Source organism: Melanerpes formicivorus, unplaced genomic scaffold, assembly GCF_026170545.1.
Source record: "Melanerpes formicivorus ecotype bairdi unplaced genomic scaffold, bMelFor1.0.p_v2 SCAF_93, whole genome shotgun sequence".
In the NCBI taxonomy this organism is placed as follows: domain Eukaryota; kingdom Metazoa; phylum Chordata; class Aves; order Piciformes; family Picidae; genus Melanerpes; species Melanerpes formicivorus.
Window position 1 is genome coordinate 108,768 of NW_027142445.1, and position 23,770 is coordinate 132,537.

Genomic DNA, 23,770 nt, shown 5'->3' on the forward strand with positions numbered 1-23,770 from the left:
GGGAGACCTTAGAGCATCATTTCAATATCTGCAGAGGAGCTGCAGGCAGGCTGGGGAGGGACTGTTCAGAAGGGGCTGTGGGGATAGGATGAGAGCAATGGTTTGGAACTGGAGCAGGGCAGAGTTAGGTTGGACATCAGGAGGAAGTTCTGCACAGGGAGGCTGGGGAGACACTGGCACAGGCTGCCCAGGGAGGGGGCTGAGGCTCCATCCCTGCAGCCATCCAAGCTCAGTCTGGAGGTGTCCCTGGGCAGCCTGCTCCAGTTGGAGCTGTCCCTGTGACTGCAGGGGTGGGCCAAGGTGACCTTTGAGGGTCTGTTCCAGCCCAGTACAACCTGTGACCCAGGCTGGTGTTTTCTGTCAGTTCTGCAAACCTCTGATGGTTTCTAGCTCAGAGGTGCCAGAGCTGATTTCAGCCTGGAGGCCTCTGTGGCTGGAGCGCAGCACTGTCACTGCTGGAGGTGGGAGCTGCCTGCTGGTGTGACCCTGTGTGCTGGCTGTGGGAGCACTCATGAAGGTTTCCAATTCCTCTCTTTTCAGACTCCTGCTGAACAGGCCAAGGCTCGACTGCAGCTGGTTCTGGAGGCAGCTGGTGAGTGTTGCTGTGAGAGGCAAAATGCTGCTCTTCAAAGGTGCACTGAGCTTCTGGGATATCGAGGAGTGGTTTTAGCCTTTTCTCTTTGGTGAAGTCCCTCTCTCCACAGCTCACTCCACATTCTGGTTCAGAAGAACCTGGTGTGCAGGGTAGGTTTAGATTAAATATTAGGCACAGGATCGATACTGTGAGGGTGGTGAGACACTGGAACAGCTTGCCCACAGAAGTTGTGGATGCCTCATCCCTGGAAGTGTCTCAGACCAGGCTGCATGGGGCTTTGAGCTACCTGATCTAGTGGGAGGCATCTCTGCTCGTGGCAGGGGTTGGAGGTAAATGAACTCTAATGTCCCTTCCAACACAGGCCCTTCTGTGGTCCTCACTGGCACTTAGTAAATCTCTTTGAGGAGCTAAAAATGGGTTTGTCCTCTTGCTGCTACTGAGGCCTGATTCTGTGCTCTCAAAATTTGCCTTTCCCCTTCCTCCCTTCACTCCTTCCCCCCTTTCTCCCCCTCTTCCTTTCTCCCCCCCTTCCTTTCTCCCCCTCTTCCTTTCTCCCCCTCTTCCTTTCTCCCCCTCTTCCTTTCTCCCCCTCTTCCTTTCTCTCCCTATTCCTTTTTCCCCCTCTCCCCCTCTCCCCCCTCTCCCCCTCTCCCCCTCTCCCCCTCTCCCCCTCTCCCCCTCTCCCCCTCTCCCCCTCTCCCCCTCTCCCCCCTCCCCCTCTCCCCCTCTTCCCCTCTTCCTCTCTCCCCTTCTCCCTCTCTTCCCCTCTCTCCCTCTCCCCCTCTCCCCCTCTTCTCCTCTTCCCGTCTCTCCCTCTTCCCCTCTCTCCCTCTTCCCCTTCTCCCTCTCTTCCCCTCTCTCCCTCTTCCCCTCTCTCCCTCTTCCCCTCTCTCCCTCTCCCCCTCTCCCCCTCTTCCCCTCTCTCCCTCTTCCCCTCTCTCCCTCTTCCCCTCTCTCCCTCTTCCCCTCTCTCCCTCTTCCCCTCTCTCCCTCTCCCCCTCTTCTCCTCTTCCCGTCTCTCCCTCTTCCCCTCTCTCCCTCTCTTCCCCTCTCTCCCTCTTCCCCTCTCTCCCTCTTCCCCTCTCTCCCTCTCCCCCTCTCCCCCTCTTCCCCTCTCTCCCTCTTCCCCTCTCTCCCTCTTCCCCTCTCTCCCTCTTCCCCTCTCTCCCTCTTCCCCTTCTCCCTCTCTTCCCCTCTCTCCCTCTTCCCTTCTCTCCCTCTTCCCCTCTCTCCCCTCTCCCCCTCTCCCCCTCTCTCTCCCTCTCTCCCTCTCCCCCTCTCTCCCTCTCCCCCCTCTCCCCCTCTCCCCCTCTCCCCTCTCCCCCTCTCCCCCTCTCCCCCCTCTCCCTCTCTCCCTCTCTCCCTCTCCCCCTCTCCCCCTTTTCCCCTCTTCCCCTCTTCCCCTCTTCCCCTCTCTCCCTCTTCCCCTCTCTCCCTCTTCCCCTCTCTCCCTCTTCCCCTCTCTCCCTCTTCCCCTCTCTCCCTCTCCCCCTCTTCCCCTCTCTCCCTCTCTTCCCCTCTCTCCCTCTCCCCTCTCCCCCTCTCCCCCTCTCCCCCTCTCCCCCCTCTCCCCCCTCTCCCCCTCTCCCCCTCTTCCCCTCTTCCCCTCTTCCCCTCTTCCCCTCTTCCCCTCTTCCCCTCTCCCCCTCTTCCCCTCTCTCCCTCTTCCCCTCTCTCCCTCTTCCCCTCTCTCCCTCTTCCCCTCTCTCCCTCTCTTCCCCTCTCTCCCTCTCCCCCTCTTCCCCTCTTCTCCTCTTCCCCTCTCTCCCTCTTCCCCTCTCTCCCTCTTCCCCTCTCTCCCTCTTCCCCTTCTCCCTCTCTTCCCCTCTCTCCCTCCTGCCCTCTCTCCCTCTTCCCCTCTCTCCCTCTTCCCCTCTCTCCCTCTCCCCCTCTTCCCCTCTTCCCGTCTCTCCCTCTTCCCCTCTCTCCCTCTCCCCCTCTCTCCCTCTTCCCCTCTCCCCCTCTTCTCCTCTTCCTCTCTCCCCTTCTCCCTCTCTTCCCCTCTCTCCCTCTTCCCCTCTCTCCCTCTCCCCCTCTTCCCCTCTTCCCGTCTCTCCCTCTTCCCCTCTCTCCCTCTCCCCCTCTCTCCCTCTCCCCCTCTCTCCCTCTTCCCCTCTCTCCCTCTCCCCTCTCTCCCTCTTCCCCTCTCCCCCTCTTCTCCTCTCCCACTCTCCCCCTCTTCCCCTCTCTCACTCTCCCCCTCTTCCTCTCTCTCCCTCTTCCCCTCTCCCCCTTTCCTCCTCTTCCCCTCTCCCCCCTCTCCCCCTCTTCCTCTCTCTCTCTCTCCCTCTCTCCCTTTCTCCCTCTCCTCCCTTTCTCTCTTTCCTGCCTTGCCTTGCCTTCCTTCTATCCTTCTTTCCTGCCTTCCTTTCTTTCTCCCTTTCCTGCTTGCTTCCTTGCTTCCTTTCTCTTTGGGACATGGTTTGATGGCCGTGGTGGTGTTGGGTTGATGGTTGGACCGGCTGATCTTAGGAGAGCTTTCCCAGGCCAGACAGTTGCAGGCTTTGCTGCTCTGCAGTGGCAATCTGCTCTGAGCTTTGTAAGCCTAATTAATTTCTGTATCTGACTTGGATTTTGCTGTTAACATTTAGTCAGTCTGGCATGCAAAAGGCTTTCAATGTTTCAAACATATTGGCAAGAAATGGCGATTTGTCTTTAGTTCAGCTTGCATCTCAGAGCTGGGGTTTTAATACCCTTCATTTATTGATGGACTCCTTCTGTTTCGAGCAACACTCATCTCACGTGGCTCAGACTTTGTTCTGCAGTGCATCCAACGTTTTGCAGCTTCCAATCCCTTCATTGTTCTCCACAGCTGTTAATAAATCTTTGCAACGTACAATTAGAGAAGAGATGTGACAGCCCTGACCTAAAAACATGGGGGGGAAAAAAAGGACCAACCCACAGTTGGTGGATGGTGCTCACATCTCTCACACCTCAGCCTTTCATTTAACACCTGGGCTGGGGAGAAAAGCTGGTTGTGGGTTGCAGACCAGGGTGACCTGGGGCCCCCACACTTGCAGAGCCATGGAAAAGGGCTGTGACGTGCTGGGATTTAAACAGTCACAACTGAAGGCTGAAACTTGGGTTGAGGCTGCAAGTTGTTCATAAGTGGCTCTCAGGGTTCAGCTGGTTCTCTCACTATCCAAAATGCAGAAGTTTTTTGGGGGCTTTATCTAAGTCTGGGGATCTCAGGAATTTCTGAGATCATCTCTGCCCCTGGTCAGGGAATCACAGAGTTTGGTGCTGTCTCATTTCCCCTCTTCTTTAGCCCCATCAAATGTTCTGAATTCTTTGTCAGCAGATGAAAGCTTTGTGTGGAGGAAGGGGAGAGAGGCTGGGAGGTGAAGTTTGCTGAGCATGAGGAGAAAAATGGAACTTGTGTGCTGCTGGGAAAAGAAATTGCCTGTAAATAATGATGCAGCTCCACAACAAGTCCCTGCTGGACTGCAGAAGTTAATTTTGATCACATTTATCCTCGCTGGAAATGATATTAGAATGTGGCTTTAATGACTTCTATTGACTAATTAAAGACAGATCTAAGGACTGGTGGCAGGTTAACTGGCACTGCTGGGAATCCTGCCCTGTCTCCTCCAGCCCAGCATGAAAATTCAGGAGCAATTCTTTATTGTCAATAACCATTTAAGTGGAAACTTCTCTCAGTACCTGCAAAAGATATGGGCTTGAGGGATAACTGTTTGATGTCAGGGCTTAAGTTCAGGTGCTTGCTTCAAACTGAGCACAGCAACAAACCACAGAATCACACAATGGTAGGGGTTGGAAGGGACCTCCAGTTCTGGGCCCCTCAGTTTAGGAAGGAGGTTGACTTGCTAGAACAAGTCCAGAGAAGGGCAATGAAGGTAGTGAGGGGCTTGGAACACAAGCCCTATGAGGAGAGACTGAGGGAGCTGGGGCTGCTTAGCCTGGAGGAGACTCAGGGGTGACCTTATTGCTCTCTACAACTACCTGAAGGGGGGTTGTAAACAGGCAGAGATTGGTCTCTTCTCCCAGGCAGCCAACACCAGAACAAGAGGACACAGTCTCAGGCTGCACCAGGGGAAGTTCAGGCTGGAGGTCAGGAGGAAGTTCTACACAGAGAGAGTGATTGCCCATTGGAATGGGCTGCCCGGGGAGGTGGTGGAGTCACCATCACTGGAGGTGCTCAGGAGGAGACTTGACAGGGTGCTTGGTGCCATGGGTTAGTTGATTAGGTGGTGTTGGGTGATAGGTTGGACGTGATGATCTTGAAGGTCTCTTCCAACCTGGTTTATTCTATTCTATTCTATTCTATTCTATTCTATTCACCAGAAAGATCATCCAGACCGAGCCCCTGCCAGAGCAGGGCAGCCAGGGCAGGGCACCCAGAACACATCCAGGGGGGGTTGGAAAGGCTCCAGAGCAGACTCCACAACCTCTCTGGGCAGCCTGCTCCAGGCTCTGCCACCCTCACAGGGACAAAGTTTTCCCTCCTGTTCCCTTGGCACCTCCTCTGCTCCAGCTTGCCCCCAGTGCCCCTGGTGCTGTCCTTGAGCATCCCTGAGCTCCAGCCCTGCACATCTTTATCCCCAGCCATGAGGGCAGCCCTCAGGCTGCTCTGCTCCCAGCTCCAAGCCCCAGCTGCCTCAGCCTGGCCTCCCAGGAGATGTTCCACTGCCTGCAGCAGCTCTGTGCCTCTGGGATGGACTCTCTCAAGCACCTCCCTGAGGTCCTTCTTGAGCTGAGGGACCCAGAGCTGGACACAAGATTCCAGCTGTGGCCTCAGCAGGGCAGAGCAGAGGGGCAGGAGAACCTCTCTGACCTACAGACCACAGCCCTTCTGATGCCCCCCAGGATGCCCTTGGCCTTCTTGGCCACCAGGGCACATTGCTGGCTCGTGGCCATCCTGCTGGCCACCAGCACCCCCAGGTCCCTTTTCCCAGAGCTGCTCTCCAACAGATCAGCTCCCAACCTCTCCTGGTCTATGGCATTGCAGGACTCTACCCTTGGCCTGGTTGGATTTAATTCCATTTCTCCCCACCCAACCTTCCAGCCAAATGCCTGTTCACATGGCATGTCAATGTGTGCTTTTGAAGGGGAGGCATTTGGGGCACTGCTTTCATCAGAGGGGGAAATAGCTGAGGATATTTAGTTCAAATTTGAAGGCAGAGTGCAACATTTGAGGATATTTAGCTCAAATTTGAAGGCAGAATGGAATATTGGAGGATATTTAGTTCAAATTTGAAGGCAGAGTGCAACATTTGAGGATATTTAGCTCAAATTTGAAGGCAGAATGGAACATTGGAGGATATTTAGTTCAAATTTGAAGGCAGAGTGCAACATTTGAGGATATTTAGCTCAAATTTGAAGGCAGAATGGAATATTGGAGGATATTTAGTTCAAATTTGAAGGCAGAGTGCAACATTTGAGGATATTTAGCTCAAATTTGAAGGCAGAGTGCAACATTTGAGGATATTTAGTTCAAATTTGAAGGCAGAATGGAATATTGGAGGATATTTAGTTCAAATTTGAAGGCAGAGTGCAACATTTGAGGATATTTAGTTCAAATTTGAAGGCAGAATGGAATATTGGAGGATATTTAGTTCAAATGTGAAGGCAGAATGGAATATTGGAGGATATTTAGTTCAAATTTGAAGGCAGAGTGCAACATTTGAGGATATTTAGTTCAAATTTGAAGGCAGAATGGAATATTGGAGGATATTTAGTTCAAATTTGAAGGCAGAGTGCAACATTTGAGGATATTTAGTTCAAATTTGAAGGCAGAATGGAATATTGGAGGATATTTAGTTCAAATGTGAAGGCAGAGTGCAACATTTGAGGATATTTAGCTCAAATTTGAAGGCAGAGTGCAACATTTGAGGATATTTAGCTCAAATGTGAAGGCAGAGTGCAACATTTGAGGATATTTAGCTCAAATTTGAAGGCAGAGTGCAACATTTGAGGATATTTAGCTCAAATTTGAAGGCAGAATGGAATATTGGAGGATATTTAGCTCAAATTTGAAGGCAGAGTGCAACATTTGAGGATATTTAGCTCAAATTTGAAGGCAGAGTGCAACATTTGAGGATATTTAGCTCAAATTTGAAGGCAGAATGGAATATTGGAGGATATTTAGTTCAAATTTGAAGGCAGAGTGCAACATTTGAGGATATTTAGCTCAAATTTGAAGGCAGAGTGCAACATTTGAGGATATTTAGCTCAAATTTGAAGGCAGAGTGCAACATTTGAGGATATTTAGCTCAAATTTGAAGGCAGAATGGAATATTGGAGGATATTTAGTTCAAATTTGAAGGCAGAATGGAATATTGGAGGATATTTAGTTCAAATTTGAAGGCAGAATGGAATATTGGAGGATATTTAGTTCAAATTTGAAGGCAGAGTGCAACATTTGAGGATATTTAGCTCAAATTTAAGGGCTGGAATTCCCAACCTTTTTCCACAGGAAGCATCAATCCAAAAGCTGATTGCACACTCTGTGGTAAAACAGCTAACCCTGCTTCCATGCTGAGCTCCACAGACGACAGCAGTAGCTACAGCCAAGAGGGGTGTGATTAATTAATAAGGGATGTGACTTCCAAAAGGATTCAGGGATGAAAAGGTTTGGATAGCTCTTGGTTTGCTGCTTGTGCTGGTGGTGGAGTGCAACGTTGTGGTGTTGAGAGTTGTCTTCTCAACCTGAAGGTGTTTGTGTGTGTGTGTGCTTTTCTTTTTCCTCCACATCACCCTATTGACATGGAAATTAACTTGGCTTCATCCCTGTGGCTTTTGAGGCAAGAGAAAGTGCTGCAGGGAAATACAGGAGTAGTGTTATGGATTAGCACAAGGCAGAGAGGTAGGGAAATACAGGAGTAGTGTTATAGGTTAGCACAAGAGAGAGGGGTAGGGAAATACAGGAATAGTGTTATGGATTAGCATGAGAGAGAGAGGTAGGGAAATACAGGAGTAGTGTTATGGATTAGCACAAGGCAGAGAGGTAGGGAAATACAGGAGTAGTGTTATGGATTAGCATGAGAGAGTGAGGTAGGGAAATACAGGAATAGTGTTATGGATTAGCCCAAGAGAGAGAGGTAGGGAAATACAGGAGTAGTGTTATGGATTAGCACAAGGCAGAAAGGTAGGGAAATACAGGAGTAGTGTTATGGATTAGCATGAGAGAGGTTTGAAAGTGCTCTCAGCATGGCAGCTGTTCCTGTCCTGGGACAGCAGCCCTGGATTAAGAAAGTTATTTCTGCCTCATTGTGTGCTCTTTGCTCTTCCCTGCTTCCTTCATCACCAGAGCAGGTAGGGCCAGCAACCAAGGGATCAGCCCCAGCAGGAGTCATGGATATTTAGTACCTTGGGAAAACTTGCCCTAGGTGGTAATGTAGGAAGCTACACCTGATTGCTCTGGGAGGCAAAAGGAAGCCAACAGTTTCATCTGATGTGTTTGGTGATTTTTTTGGTGGGGGGGGGAAGGGATGGAAATTGTGACTCTTGGGGTCTCGTTGTGGGGGAGCTGGTAAAATGAAAACCCTTCACCTGGGGTTGGGAGGGGAGGAAGGGAAGCTGCCCATCAGTTCATCCAGGGGCAGGTAATGATGGCAGGAAGTTTTGTCCCCAAGCCCTCGGTTCGTGCTGCCTTTGCTACATCATTTGTTAAGTACAATTTTCCCTCTGGTGAATCATTTTGGAAGTCATTTTTGCTGCTGTGAAGTAATTTTAGTCATTAAAGAATTCCTTTTGTTGCTAAAGAATTTCTTTTCCTTGTTAAATAATTTCTTTTGTTGCTAAACAATTTCTTTTGTTGCTAAATAATTTCTTTTCCTTGTTAAATAATTTGTTGCTAAATAATTTCTTTTCCTTGCTAAATAATTCTCTTCCTTTTTTTTGGGGGGGGGGGGAAATGTAATTCTTGGTGATACAATTCTTTGTGATGTAATTTCTCTGTGATACAATTCTTTGTGCTACAAATCTCTTTGTGATATAAACTTTATTTGGGAAGTAATTTCTTTGGTCAGTAACTCCTTTGGTCAATAATTTATGTGTTAAATAATTTCTTTGGTCAATAATTTCTTTGGCTAATAACTTCCCTGTGATATAATTTCTTTGGTCAACAATTTGGTCAACAATTTCTTTGGTAAATTTCTTGGTTGATAAATTCTTTGGTCAATAATTTCTTTGGTCAATAATTTCCTTGGTCAATAATTTCTTTGGCTAATAACTTCCTTGTGGTCAGCAATTTCTTTGGTCAACAATTTCTTGGTTGATAATTTCTTTGGTCAATAATTTCCTTGATAAATAATTTCTGTGGTAAATTTCTTGGTTAATAATTTCTTTGGCCAATAATTTCTTTAGTCAATAATTTCTTTGGTCAATAATTTCTTTGGCCAATAATTTCTTTGGCTAATAACTTCCTTGTGGTCAACAATTTCTTTAGTCAATAATTTCTTTGGTCAACAATTTCTTGGTTGATAATTTCTTTGGTCAATAATTTCCTTGATAAATAATTTCTGTGGTAAATTTCTTGGTTAATAATTTCTCTGGTCAATAATTTCTTTGGTCAATAATTTCTTTGGCTAATAACTTCCTTGTGGCCAACAATTTCTTTGGTCAACAATTTAATTGGTCAACAATTTCTTGGTTGATAATTTCTTTGGTCAATAATTTCTTTGGTCAATAATTTCCTTGATCAATAATTTATGTGGTAAATTTCTTGGTTAATAATTTCTTTGGCCAATAATTTCTTGGTTAATAATTTCTCTGGTCAATAACTTCTTTGGCCAATAATTTCTTTGGCTAATAACTTCCTTGTGGTCAACCATTTCTTTGGTCAACAATTTCTTGGTTGATAATTTCTTTGGTCAATAATTTCTTTGGTCAATAATTTCCTTGATCAATAATTTATGTGGTAAATTTCTTGGTTAATAATTTCTTTGGCCAATAATTTCTTGGTTAATAATTTCTCTGGTCAATAACTTCTTTGGCCAATAATTTCTTTGGCTAATAACTTCCTTGTGGTCAACCATTTCTTTGGTCAACAATTTCTTTGGTCAACAATTTCTTGGTTGATAATTTCTTTGGTCAATAATTTCTTTGATCAATAATTTCCTTGATCAATAATTTCTGTGGTAAATTTCTTGGTTAATGATTTCTCTGGACAATAATTTCTTTGGCCACTAATTTCTTTGGTCAACAATCTCTTTGGGATATAATTTATTTGGTAAATGATGGCTTTGGTAAATAATTTCTTTGGTTAATAATCACTTTGTGATATGATTTTGGTAAACAATCCCACTGGTCAATAATTTCTGAGGTCAATAATCTCTTTGATAAATGATTTCTTTGGTAAATGGTGGCTTTGGTCAACAATGTCTTTGGTCAATAATCACTTTGTGATATGATTTTGGTAAGCAATCCCACTGGTCAATAATTTCTGAGGTCAATAATCTCATTGGGATATAATTGCTTTGGTAAATGATGCCTTTGGTAAACAATTTCTTTGGTCAATAATCACTTTGTGATACAATTTTGGTAAACAGTCTCACTGGTCAATAATTTCTTAGGTCAGTAATCTCTTTGGGATATAATTGCTTTGGTAAGTGATGGCTTTGGTAAATAATTTCTTTGGTCAATAATCACTTTGTGATATGATTTTGGTAAACAATCCCATTGGTCAATAATTTCTTAGGTCAATAATCTCTTTGGGATATAATTTCTTTGGTAAATGATGCCTTTGGTCAACAATTTCTTTGGTCAATAATCACTTTGTGATATGATTTTGGTAAACAGTCCCACTGGTCAATAATTTCTGAGGTCAATAATCTCTTTGGGATATAATTTCTTTGGTAAATGATGGCTTTGGTCAACAATGTCTTTGGTCAATAATCACTTTGTGATATGATTTTGGTAAACAATCCCACTGGTCAATAATTTCTGAGGTCAGTAATCTCTTTGGTAAATGATTTCTTTGGTAAATTATGCCTTTGGTAAACAATATCTTTGGTCAATAATCACTTTGTGATATGATTTTGGTAAACAATCCCACTGGTCAATAATTTCTTTGCGCTATCATTTCTTTGGTCAATAATTTCCTTGGGCTATAATTTCCTTGGTCAATAATTTCTTAGCTCAACAATTGTTTTCCACTCAATGATTTTTTCCTCTGTTGCCAAGTTTGGGTTTTTTTTTTCTTTCCCTTTTGTGGCTGCAGATTAATGCCAATCTCTTCCTTCTCCTTGCTCTTTTAAGGCAGCTGATTTTTGCTTTGTGGAGAGCGTGGCTCAGCAGAAGTTGTTGGTCTCAGCTCTGCGTTTCTGTTTCTCTCCCCCGCCCCGCAGCAGAAAGCCTTTTCAGCATCTTCTAACAATATCGCAGCAACTTGCTGTGTTTGAGCAGATGTTAAGCAGGCAATAGTTGAATGTTAATTTTGAGAGGCTGGTATGTTTAAGCCTATCTGAAGTATGTTGCATGTGGGCCTTGCAGACTTAGGGACAAAGCTTTGTCTCTCGGGAGAATTTTCCAGCTAAACCTCTTTCTTTTTCGCCACTCTATATGGACTCTCTCAAGTCAGTATAAAGCAGATCATCCCTAGGCTAAAGCTCTTCAGCTTTTGTTATTGGGCTCTGTAGGCCTGTAATTAGGCCTCCTGGCAGGCCTTGCAGGCCAGTTAATGGTCATATGGAGCTTCTCTGAGGCAGACTGGCTTTGTGTAAATCCTTGGTAGGGATACGTTTATGGGTCACTTCCTACCAGGCCGGGGCTTTGTGCCGCTGCCCCACGGGCTGCCGGGGAGCAGCTTCCCTTGACCATCGCCAGCTCAGTGCGCGGCGCACAATCTCCCTGCCTAATCCCCAGTGTAAACAGAGGATTTAGCTGAGCTTCTGTCACTTACAGTTGCCAAACCACTTGGGTGTCTGTGATTTCTTTCCCAGACTTCATTACCGAGAAGCTGCAGCGGCAGGGAAAGATGGGAGTTAAAGGCTGGCTTGCTCCTGACCGCCGATTTTAAGGGGGGGGGAAGAGTTTGCCCCCCAGCAAATCCTAACCTTCTTAAAACCCCTCCATAAAAACACCCAGGAAAGCTTGAAATCTGTTCCATTCATGCCCTGAGTTGTTGTGTGGCCCCTGTGTTTCCTCAGAAAGGCTGAAATAGGGATGGATGGTCCACAAATGTATTGCTAGCAAGTGGCAGGTGGGTGCTCCAAATTACCCAAGTTCCAAATGACCCCCCAAAAACACCCAGGGAGACTTGAAATCTGTTTGATTCGTGCCCTGAGTTGTTGTGTGGCTCCTGTGTTTCCTCAGAAAGGCTCAAATAGGGATGGATGGTCCACAAATGTATTGCTAGCAAGTGGCAGGTGGGAGTTCCAAATTACACAAGTAGCAGAAGATTCTTAGTCTCCATATAAAGATGATGACAAAAGGCAACCGATTTGGGTTTTCAAGGGTCCAGAGTTGAAATAAGTGACTGATCTGGGTTTGTTTGGTTTGGTTTGGGGGGGATTTGCATTTCAGTCTGTTGCTGAAAGAGCATTCAGGAGTAGAGCACTTTGTGTGGGAGTAGTAGTAGTATCAGTCAGGGTTGGAAGGGACCACAAGGATCAGCTAGTTCCAACCCCCCTGCCATGGGCAGGGACACCCCACACTAGATCAGGCTGCCCAGAGCCTCATCCAGTGTGCAAAGGGTCCTCGATGGAGTTCCCATTGAAAGGCAGCCCTGGAGCCGAGGCACTGCCCTGGCGCGAGCGAGACGCTCAGTCACACTCACTTGAATGCGGCTCAGGAGCCTTCAGCGTTTATCAGAGCTGTTTGGCAGCAGTTCTGGCTATTGGATATTGAACTCATTAGCTTTGAATTAAGACTCTATCAGATGGCTCCCTGGAATTTCCTACCCTGCCCCTTTATTCTGTTTCACATCTTCCTTAAAGAGGGGGTGGGGGGGGAGGGAGAAATGGTGGAATTTAACAACTGGCTTGGCCTGAGCTGAGCTGCTGTGAAAATGCCACTTTTATAGAATCCTCTTTTTTTTTGTTTTTGGTGTGGTTTCCCCCCTTCTTTTTGCATTTTTAATAAAACCTACCCTTTGTAGGAGGTTGGTGGGGAGGCCAAAGGAAAATCCTCCTCAGTGCGAAAGAGAGTCAAAGATTCTCTACTTTCTGGTCTCAAAATGGCTGATAACAGATGTGGCTGGAAGGACCACATACGTAGACTGTATGATTTTAGTCTGGTGGAACTAATAGGATCACTTGCTACTTCATAGATTCTTGCTTTTCTTTGCCTTTAATAAAAACTGGCTAGTTAAATAGGATGGCCTCTGCTTGCCTCTTTTTCTCAGCTATGCAAAGCAGGGAGGCAGGCAGCTGGCAAGGAGCAGGAGAAAATTCCCTTTTATTGGTGCTTGTTCCTGAGCGCCAAGCCTGCAAAGTGCTGATGGATTTCTGGGTTTGATTGTGGGGGTTCTGCTTCTGGGTTTGCTGTTTGTGTTCTTCCTGTTGAAAACTTGATGGCCTTGGTTTGAATTTCTGGTAAGCATTTGCTGTCTGAAGGATCCACAGAAGAGGAAGCTGGGGGTGGTTCTTTCAGTGCCGACAAGGCTCTGAACCCTGATGGGGATTGTGGTCTGTAGTGAGTCTGCACCAGCCTGTGCCTGTCATGTTTGTTGTGTCTTTCCCTGCCTCAGGTCCTCCAGAAATAAATAAATGGCAATGATATTTGTGTGGAAACAGCCTTAAGTAGCCCCAGGGGCCATTTAGGTTGGATATGAGGAACAGTTTCTTCCCCAAAAGGCTTGCCAAGGCTTGGCCCAGGCTGCCCAAGGCAGTGGTGGAGTCTCCACCCCTGGAGGGGTTTCAAAGCTGTGGAGAGGTGGTGCTGAGGGCCATGGTTTGGTGCTGAGCTGGCAGTGCTGGGGGAAGGCTTGAACTCTCTGATCTTGAAGGTCTTTTCAGCCAAATGATTCTGTGATGATTCTGTGAGATACAACCAAGGCACCCACCCAGGCTGTGCAGCCTGCTTTCCCCCTGCTGCCACCTGACACACTGAATGATCTCTCTTCCAGTTGTGGAGCAAAAGGTTGTGTAGTTTTCTGCAGCTTCAACAAAGGGACTCCAGGGCTGTCAGTGAGCTCAGCTTTTGCATAAGGACCTGAATATTGGTTCCTCCAGCAGCAGTCATGTTTTCATATTCTCCAGATTAGTTCACACCTCCTGCCTCCTGAAATCACAGAATCACAGAATCACAGAACTGCCAGGGTTGGAAGGGACCTCAAGGCTCAGCCAGTTCCACCCCCCCTGCAGGGACACCTCACACGACAGCAGGTTGCTCACAGCCACATCCAGCCTGGCTGCAAACACCTCCAGGCAGGAGGCTTCCACCACCTGGGCAATCTATGCCAGGCTCTCACCACCCTCATGGGGAACAACTTCTTCCTAACATCCAATCGCAACCTCCCCACTTCTAGTCTTGCTCCATCCCCCCCAGTCCTATCCCTCCCTGACACCCTCAAATGTCCCTGTCCAGCTTTCCTGTAGCCCCCTGCAGATCCTGGAAGGCCACAATGAGGTCTCCTCTCCAGCCTGCACAACCCCAACTCCCTCAGTCTGTCCTCACAGCAGAGCAGCTCCAGCCCTCTGCTCCTCCTCGTGGCCCTTCTCTGGACACCTTCCAGCACCTCCAGATCCTTCCTGGCACAGAGGCTCCAGGGCTGGACCCAGAGCTCCAGCTGTGGTCTCAGCAGAGCGGAGTAGAGGAGGAGAATTCCCTCCCTGGCCCTGCTGGCCACACTTCTCTTGATGCTTTCTTCCTTTGGTTTTCCTCTTCTCACTTCCACTCAGTGTAACTGTGGCAGGTGCACATCCTCAGCTTAGCGTTTTCATGGGTGCATCCTTTTGCTCCAGGTGGAAGATTTTTCTCCTACTCTTGAAAATAGCTAATGCAGGAAACATCTAATTATGGAGTTAGTGAACCCAGTTCCTAGGTCAAGGGCTGACTCCTGCTCAGCAGATTTCTGTGTCAAAACCCATTTAGGTGACATCAGCAGAAGGAGCATTTTCAAACCCTCTCTGAGTGATTGAAGAATTCAAGGGCTGGGAGGGAAAAAAAAATCTACCAAGGAAATGAATCTTGGCCTAACTTGTATGGTAGCTAATTTTTGACACTGTGCATCAGATGAGAATTGCAGATGCTTTATGAGTTAATTTCTGGAGGGTGCAGAGCAATTATTTGAACTCCCCTGGACGAGCTCCACCAATAGCTCCATGGCTGTGCCTGAGTGCTTGTAGAGCTGGACCCGAAATGCATTTCTTCATCCATTACTTGCTCCTAATTTGTGGGCAAAGCTGCACAGGCTCATTAAAGCACTCAAAAAAAGTTCCCTCTTGCTGCTTGCAAAGTGACAAGCACATAATAATGAAACAAAAAGAATCATGCCTCCAAATAGTGACTCTTTTTTATTTAACACATTAATGCTCTGGTCCTTAAAGAGTATGAGCACAGCTGGTTGGTGTCATTGGTGAGGAAAGCAGAGGCTTAACTGATCAATAATGGCTTCAATAATTAATTCATTTCCATCACTGTTGGCAAAAAAATAGGGGAATAATTAAACAGAGTTAGGTAGGGAATCAAATATGCTTGAGTGTATCAATAATTGCTTCAATAATTAATTGAATTTCATAGCTGCTTGGGAAAAAAAATGGGGAAGAGTTAAGCAGATTTGGGTAGGGAATAAAATATGTTTGACTGTATCAATAATTAATTAAATTTCATAGTTGTTGAGAAAAATGGGGAATAATTAAACAGAGGGAGGTGGGGAATCAAGTATGCTTGAGCCTATCAATAATTGCTTCAATAATTAATTGATTTCCATCAGTGTCGAGAAACAATGGAGACTAATCAAACCAATGCAGGAAGGTGTGTTTGAATGTATCAGTGATTGCTTCACTAATTAATTCATTTTCCCCATTTTGGAGGAAAAATAGGGAATAATTAAACCAATTCAGGTAGGGAATGAAATACATGTAAAGGTTCTCAATAATTGCTTCAATAATTCATTAATTTTCCACCATCGCTGGCAAAAAAAATGGAGGGTAATGAAACAGAGTTAGTCAGAGAACAGAATCTGTTTGAACACATCAATAATGGCTTCAATAATTCATTTCGTGGTTGTTGGCCAAAAAAAAGAGGGAAGAATTCAGGAGATTTAGGTAGAGAATAAAATAGGAAATAGGGCAAATACCATTAATTGCTTCAATAATTAATTGACTTTCATTGTGATTGGGAACAATGGAGAATAATTGAACACATTTAAGTAGAGGATAAAATCTGTTTGAATGTGTCAGCAATTGCTTCAAAAACCTGATTCATGTTCGTCCTGTTTGGGGAAAACCAGAGAGCAGTTTAAGCAGAGGATAAAAGATATTGGAATGGATCAATAATTACTTCGATAACTAATTGATTTTCATTATTAGTGTGAGTGGTGAAGAATAATGAAACAAATTTAAGTAGGGACTAAAATGTCTTTGAATGTATCATAGTATCAGTCAGGGTTGGAAGGGACCACAAGGATCATGTAGTTCCAACCCCCCTGCCATGGGCAGGGACACCCCACACTAGATCAGGCTGCCCAGAGCCACATCCAGCCTGGGCTTAAACACCTCCAGGGTATCAACAGTTAGTTCAGTAATTAATGAATCTTCATTATTGCTGAGGAAAAAATAGGGAAGACTTAAGCAGATTTAGGTAGAGAATAAAATATGGTTGAAGACATCAGGAATGATTTCAAGCACTGATTAATCTTCTTCGTTGTGGAGGGAAAATAGAGAATAATTAAACCAATTGAGGTAATTTGAAGTCATTTTCATCATTGTAGAGAAAACCAGAGAGCAATTAAACCAATTTAGGCAGAGAATAAAATATCAGTGAAGGTATCAATAACTGCTTCAGTAGTTAATACATTTTCACCACTGTTGACAAAAATAGGGAGGGATTAAACCACTGTAGGCAGAGACTAAAACCTGTTTGAAGCCAAAGTGCTGACTTTTGTCCTACGTGATGCCACTGTCTCAGTGTCTGGAAGCCGTTTGCCTCCTGAACCTCTTCTAGGTCCATCCCAGAGATGAAAACTCTATTTTTGGAACCATTTTTGCACACTATTGATTCTCCCCCCACACACACACACTCAATGAGTGGTTGCTCATTTAGGGCTTCCAGGCTGTAAACCAGGGCCTGGAAGTAGCCTTTCCAGTCCCTGTGTTAGTGGATGGCCATTGAGTGCCTTGAGAAAGGATTCTCAAGCCTGCAGAATGTTGGTGTCAGATTTATTCATTTTTCATCTGAGACCTTTATTTGTGTGTGTCTGTGTGTATGTGTCTGTGTGTGTGTGTGTTACTCTGTTTTGTGTCTCTGTGTGTGTATGTGTGAATATGTGTGTGTATGTGTGTGTTACTCTGTTTTGTGTCTCTGTGTGTGTATGTGTGAATATGTGTGTGTATGTGTGTGTTAGTCTGTTTTGTGTCTCTGTGTGTGTCTGTGTGTATATGTGTGTGTGTTATTCTGTTTTCTCTGTCTCTGTGTGTGTGTGTGTGTTATTCTGTTTTGTGCCTGTGTCTCTGTGTGTGTGTTTGTGTGTTATTCTGTTTTTTGCCTGTGTCTGTGTGTGTGTGTGTATGTTATTCTGTTTTGTCCCTGTGTCTCTGTGTGTGTGTGTGTGTGTGTTATTCTGTTTTGTGCCTGTGTCTGTGTGTGTGTGTGTATGTGTGTGTGTGTTATTGTTTTGTGCCTGTGTCTGTGTCTGTGTATCTGTGTGTGTGTCTGTGTGTATGTGTGTGTGTGTTATTCTGTTTTGTGCCTGTGTCTCTGTGTGTGTGTGTTATTCTGTTTTGTGCCTGTGTCTCTGTGTGTGTGTGTGTTACTCTGTTTTGTGCCTGTGTCTCTCTGTGTGTGTGTGTTACTCTGTTTTGTGCCTGTGTCTGTGTGTGTGTTATTCTGTTTTGTGCCTGTGTCTGTGTGTGTATGTGTGTGTTATTCTGTTTTGTGCCTGTGTCTGTGTGTGTATGTGTGTTATTCTGTTTTGTGCCTGTGTCTCTGTGTGTGTGTTATTCTGTTTTGTGCCTGTGTCTGTGTGTGTATGTGTGTGTTACTCTGTTTTGTGCCTGTGTCTGTGTGTGTGTGTGTGTTATTCTGTTTTGTGCCTGTGTCTGTGTGTGTGTGTGTGTTATTCTGTTTTGTGCCTGTGTCTGTGTGTGTATGTGTGTGTTATTCTGTTTTGTGCCTGTGTCTGTGTGTGTATGTGTGTTATTCTGTTTTGTGCCTGTGTCTCTGTGTGTGTGTTATTCTGTTTTGTGCCTGTGTCTGTGTGTGTATGTGTGTTATTCTGTTTTGTGCCTGTGTCTCTGTGTGTGTGTGTGTTATTCTGTTTTGTGCCTGTGTCTGTGTGTATGTGTGTGTTATTCTGTTTTGTGCCTGTGTCTGTGTGTGTATGTGTGTTATTCTGTTTTGTGCCTGTGTCTCTGTGTGTGTGTTATTCTGTTTTGTGCCTGTGTCTGTGTGTGTATGTGTGTGTTACTCTGTTTTGTGCCTGTGTCTGTGTGTGTATGTGTGTGTTATTCTGTTTTGTGCCTGTGTCTGTGTGTGTGTGTGTGTGTTATTCTGTTTTGTGCCTGTGTCTGTGTGTGTGTGTGTGTTATTCTGTTTTGTGCCTGTGTCTGTGTGTGTATGTGTGTTATTCTGTTTTGTGCCTGTGTCTGTGTGTGTGTGTGTGTGTTATTCTGTTTTGTGCCTGTGTCTGTGTGTGTATGTGTGTTATTCTGTTTTGTGCCTGTGTCTGTGTGTGTGTGTGTGTGTTATTCTGTTTTGTGCCTGTGTCTGTGTGTGTATGTGTGTTATTCTGTTTTGTGCCTGTGTCTGTGTGTGTATGTGTGTGTTATTCTGTTTTGTGCCTGTGTCTGTGTGTGTATGTGTGTTATTGTTTTGTGCCTGTGTCTGTGTATCTGTGTGTGTGTCTGTGTGTATGTGTGTGTGTGTTATTCTGTTTTGTGCCTGTGTCTCTGTGTGTATGTGTGTGTGTGTTATTCTGTTTTGTGCCTGTGTCTCTGTGTGTGTGTTATTCTGTTTTGTGCCTGTGTCTGTGTATCTGTGTGTGTGTCTGTGTGTATGTGTGTGTGTGTTATTCTGTTTTGTGCCTGTGTCTCTGTGTGTATGTGTGTGTGTGTTATTCTGTTTTGTGCCTGTGTCTCTGTGTGTGTGTTATTCTGTTTTGTGCCTGTGTCTGTGTATCTGTGTGTGTGTCTGTGTGTATGTGTGTGTGTGTTACTCTGTTTTGTGCCTGTGTCTGTGTGTGTATGTGTGTGTTATTCTGTTTTGTGCCTGTGTCTGTGTGTGTATGTGTGTGTTATTCTGTTTTGTGCCTGTGTCTGTGTGTGCATGTGTTATTCTGTTTTTTGCCTGTGTCTGTGTGTGTATGTGTGTTATTCTGTTTTGTGCCTGTGTCTGTGTGTGTGTGTGTTATTCTGTTTTGTGCCCCTGTCTCTGTGTGTATGTGTGTGTTATTCTGTTTTGTGCCTGTGTCTGTGTGTGTATGTGTGTGTTATTCTGTTTTGTGCCTGTGTCTGTGTGTGTGTGTGTTATTCTGTTTTGTGCCCCTGTCTCTGTGTGTATGTGTGTGTTATTCTGTTTTGTGCCTGTGTCTGTGTGTGTGTCTCTGTGTGTATGTATGTGTGTGTGTGTTATTCTGTTTTGTGCCCGTGTCTCTGTGTGTGTGTTATTCTGTTTTGTGCCTGTGTCTGTGTGTGTCTGTGTGCGTGTCTGCGTATGTGTGTGTCTCTGTGTGTGTGTTACCTGTTTTGTGCCTGTGTCTCTGTGTGTGTTATTCTGTTTTGTGCCTCTGTGTGTATGTGTGTGTGTGTATGTGTGTGTTATTCTGTTGTGTGTGTTACCTGTTTTGTGCCTGTGTCTCTGTGTGTGTTATTCTGTTTTGTGCCTCTCTGTGTGTGTGTGTGTGTATGTGTGTGTTATTCTGTTATATGTGTTATGTGTGTGTGTGTATGTTATTCTGTTTTGTGCCTGTGTCTGTGCGTGTATGTGTGTGTGTGTTATTCTGTTTTGTGCCTGTGTCTGTATGCGTGTGTATGTGTGTTATTCTTTTGTGTGCCTCTGTGTGTATGTGTCTGTGTGTCTGTGTGTGTTATTCTGTTTTGTGCCTGTGTCCTGTTCTGTATGTGTGTGTGTGTATGTGTGTGTTATTCTGTGTATTATGTGTGTGTTATTCTGTCTGTGTGTGTTATTCTGTGTCTGTCGGTCTGTGTGTGTGCTACCAAACCCCCCAGAAGTATCTCAGCCTCCCATCCTCACTAATGGGTTTGCAGGAAGCTTGTACCATATGGTCTAGGTGATTTTGATGCAAATATGTCTGCTAATTATGTGCAGATGAATCTTGCAGTCCTGCTCTTGATCTTCAGTCAAAGACATTTTTTTTTTCCCCAGTTAGCTGAAGTTTTTTCACATCCATTCAGATTTAGCAACTTTGCTCAGTAATTGAGCACTGCCCTGTTTGGGCTGCCCCAAGCATATGCAGCGGCAGGGCTCGGGCCTGTCGCAGCAGGCCCCTGGGGAGCTGTTTTGTCTTCATGTGACAGCAAAATGTTTCTCTTTCTCTCATGTTTCACCCAATCTGGCCTGCTTCTCTTCTCTGCAGAGGTGCCTGCCTTGGTCATTAAAGCATTAGGCAGAATGTGGGCTCCTAAGATCTGATGTGACAGCATCACAGAATGCTTCAGGTTGGAAGGGACCTACCAAGCTCACCCGGACCTACCCCCCCTGCAGCCAGCAGGGACACCTGCAGCTAGATCAGGATGCTCAGAGCCCCGACCAACCTGACCTGCAATGGTTCCAGAACACCTGCAGCTAGATCAGGATGCTCAGAGCCCCAACCAACCTGACCTGCAATGGTTCCAGAACACCTGCAGCTAGATCAGGATGCTCAGAGCCCCAACCAACCTGACCTGCAATGGTTCCAGAACACCTGCAGCTAGATCAGGATGCTCAGAGCCCCAACCAACCTGACCTGCAACGGTTCCAGAACACCTGCAGCTAGATCAGGATGCTCAGAGCCCCAACCAACCTGACCTGCAATGGTTCCAGAACACCTGCAGCTAGATCAGGATGCTCAGAGCCCCAACCAACCTGACCTGCAATGGTCCCAGGGATGGGGCAGCTCCCACTTCTGTGGGCAACCTGAGCCAGACTCTCGCCACCCTCAGTGGAAGACATTTCTCCCTTCTCTCCACTCTGAATCTCCCCCTTTTAGTTCAAACCATCCTTCCTTGTCCTGTCCCAACAGGCCCTGCTCAAAAGTCTGCCCCCAGCTTTCTGATTGTCTGCTTAAAGTCCTGAAAGGTCACCAGGAGGTCTCCCTGGAGCAGTGGTGTCTGTGCTGATTCTCATGACTCCTAATCATAATCCTGGTTAGAATCATGGAACTGTTGAGGTTGAAAGAGACTTCTAAGCTCATCCAGTCCAACCTCCAACCCAACCCCACCATGGCCACCAAACCCTGTCCCCAGGTGCCATGGCCACAGGTTTCTGGAACCCCTCCAGGGATGGGGACTCCACCATCTCCCTGGGCAGCCTCTGCCAGTCCTTGACCACTCTTGCAGCAAAGGAACTTTTCCTCATCTCCAACCTAACCCTCCCCTGGCACAACTTGAGGCTATTTCTTCTCATTCTGTCACCTGATACTAGAGAGAAGAGGCCAACCCTCACCTCACTGCAACCTCCTCTCAGGCAGCTGTAGAGAGCAATGAGGTCTTCCCTCAGCTTCCTCTTCTCCAGGCTGAACACCCCCAGTTCCCTCAGCTGGTCTTCACCAGCTCTGTTCCCCAGCTTGGTTGCCTTTCTCTGGACACACTCCAGCACCTCAGTGTTGCATTAATGTCTTGAAATATTTCACAGGGAGTGGGAATCCAAAGCTGCCACTCTTGGGCTTTTCATAGTCATGCTTTTAGGAAGCGTGGCTGTCTCCTCCTCAGAGTTGTTCGAGGCAAGGTTGGATGAAGCCTTGAGCAATCTGGGCTGGTGGAAGGTGTCCCTGCCTGTGGCAGGGGGTTGGAACCAGATGATCTTTATTGTCCCTTCCAGCCCAAACCATTCTATGGATTTATGATTTTTGGTTAAAATAGGCATAGTTGGTTGTCTTATCATACATCAAACTGGAAGAAGCTCAACTGAGATTAGACTTTGGGAAGAAATTCTCCCCCAGGAAGGTGGTGAGACACTGGAACAGCTTGCTTAGAGAAGTTGTGGAGGCTCCATGCCTAGAAGTGCTCGAAGCCAGGTTGGATGGGGCCTTGAGCAACCCCTTGAATGGGGTCTAGTGACTGCACAGAACCTGACTCAGCAGCACCCTGCTCTGAATTGGCACTGATGGCCTCCCACACCTGAAGCTCCTCTTTTGTGCCTCCACCATCTCCTTGTAAATCAAATCTATTCATTTCTTCTCCTTTTTTTCCCCCCTTTTTGACTCATACCAAGAGTAGCATTTAATGTGGGCAATGAAATCTCTGTTTTACAGTTATTGAAAGGGTATTTATCACAAGTTTATTAAATCTGGAGCCCCAAGTGTGCCACTTTCTCCCAGCGCTTCCCTTTCGCTCTTGTTTCCTTTGTTGGCCCAAATGAACGGAATTAGAACAAACAATCTCGGAGTCATTCGTAATCAGGAGCTGATTAATGGAGTTTGGTTTCCCAGCCATTAGTCATTCAAGCACACCTGATATCTTTCCCATAAACAAATTGTGTTTGTCCAAATTAAGAAATGAAATGAAGCATTTGATGAGTTTATGATTGACCCTTCCAACTCGGAGCCCATTAGTCACCGTCGCGGCGGCGGAGGGCTGCGTGAGTAATGTGCTGTCTGGAGGAGCATGTGGATTTATTATGATTTCTGATTAATGCTGCTGCGAGGCAGGGCGAGGGGGATTGTAATAATTTTGGGGGTTTTCATTTGAGCAGTGGCTGAAGATTTTCATCTGTGATGAAATGCATTCGTGTCCCATTAGGGTTAGAGATGATTATGAGGCGGCGACTGAATAAATCTTCGGATCCAGCGGTGGGTGTTTGGCAAAGGCTGGGGTTTTTTCTTTTCTTCTCCCCCCCCACCTCCCCCCAGGGCTGTGTTAGGCTTCATAGAAAGATGAGCAACTCTCATCTAATCACGGAGCTGTTGAGGTTGGAAGAGACCTCTGAGATCATCAAGTCCAACCGCTTGCCTCGAAGGGTAGAAGGGCTCTGCAGAGGGACCTTGACCGACTGGACAGATGGGCAGAGTCCAACGGGATGGCATTCAACAAGTCCAAGTGCCAGGGGCTGCACTTTGGCCACAGCAACCCCAGGCAGAGCTACAGGCTGGGGTCAGAGTGGCTGAGAGCTGCCAAACAGAGAGGGACCTAGGGGTGCTGATTGACAGCTGCCTAAACATGAGCCAGCAGTGTGCCCAGGTGGCCAAGAGGGCCAATGGCATCCTGGCCTGCATTAGGAACAGTGTGGCCAGCAGGAGCAGGGAGGTCATAGTGCCCTGTACTCTGCATTGGTTAGGCCACACCTTGAGTCCTGTGTCCAGTTCTGGGCCCCTCAGTTTAGGAAGGACATTGAGAGACTTGAAGGTGTCCAGAGAAGGGCAACAAGGCTGGGGAGAGGCCTTGAGCACAGCCCTGTGAGGAGAGGCTGAGGGAGCTGGGGTTGCTTAGCCTGGAGAAGAGGCGGCTCAGGGGTGACCTCATTGCCCTCTACAACTACCTGAGGGGTGGTTGTAGCCAGGAAGGGGTTGGTCTCTTCTCCCAGGCAACCAGCACCAGAACAAGAGGACACAGTCTCAAGCTGTGCCAGGGGAGGTTTAGACTCGAGGTGAGGAGAAAGTTCTTTACTGAGAGAGTCGTTCGTTATTGGAATGTGCTGCCCAGGGAGGTGGTGGAGTCCCCATCCCTGGAGGTGTTCAAGAGGGGATTGGATGTGGCACTTGGTGCCATGGTCTGGTCATGAGGTCTGTGGTGACAGGTTGGACTCGATGATCTTTGAGGTCTCTTCCAACCTTAGTGATACTGTGATACTGTGAACTCACAATCCTGCTGCTCCTACCGTTAAACTGTGTCCCTGAGTACCACACCCACAGAACTTTGGTGTGGCTTAAGAGGAGCTGCTCAGCTTTAGGGGTCT

At 46.4% G+C, this 23,770-nt stretch overlaps 1 protein-coding gene across 1 annotated transcript in view; it reads left to right on the top strand.

Moving 5' to 3' along the window:
• The window catches only part of RSRC1 (arginine and serine rich coiled-coil 1), a 170,600-nt gene that overhangs the window by 86,285 nt on the left and 60,545 nt on the right, over positions 1-23,770 (top strand). The window contains exon 6 of the mRNA XM_068165813.1: positions 541-592. Coding sequence (XP_068021914.1) covers positions 541-592 — 52 coding nt within the window. The remainder of the gene's footprint in view (positions 1-540; positions 593-23,770) is intronic.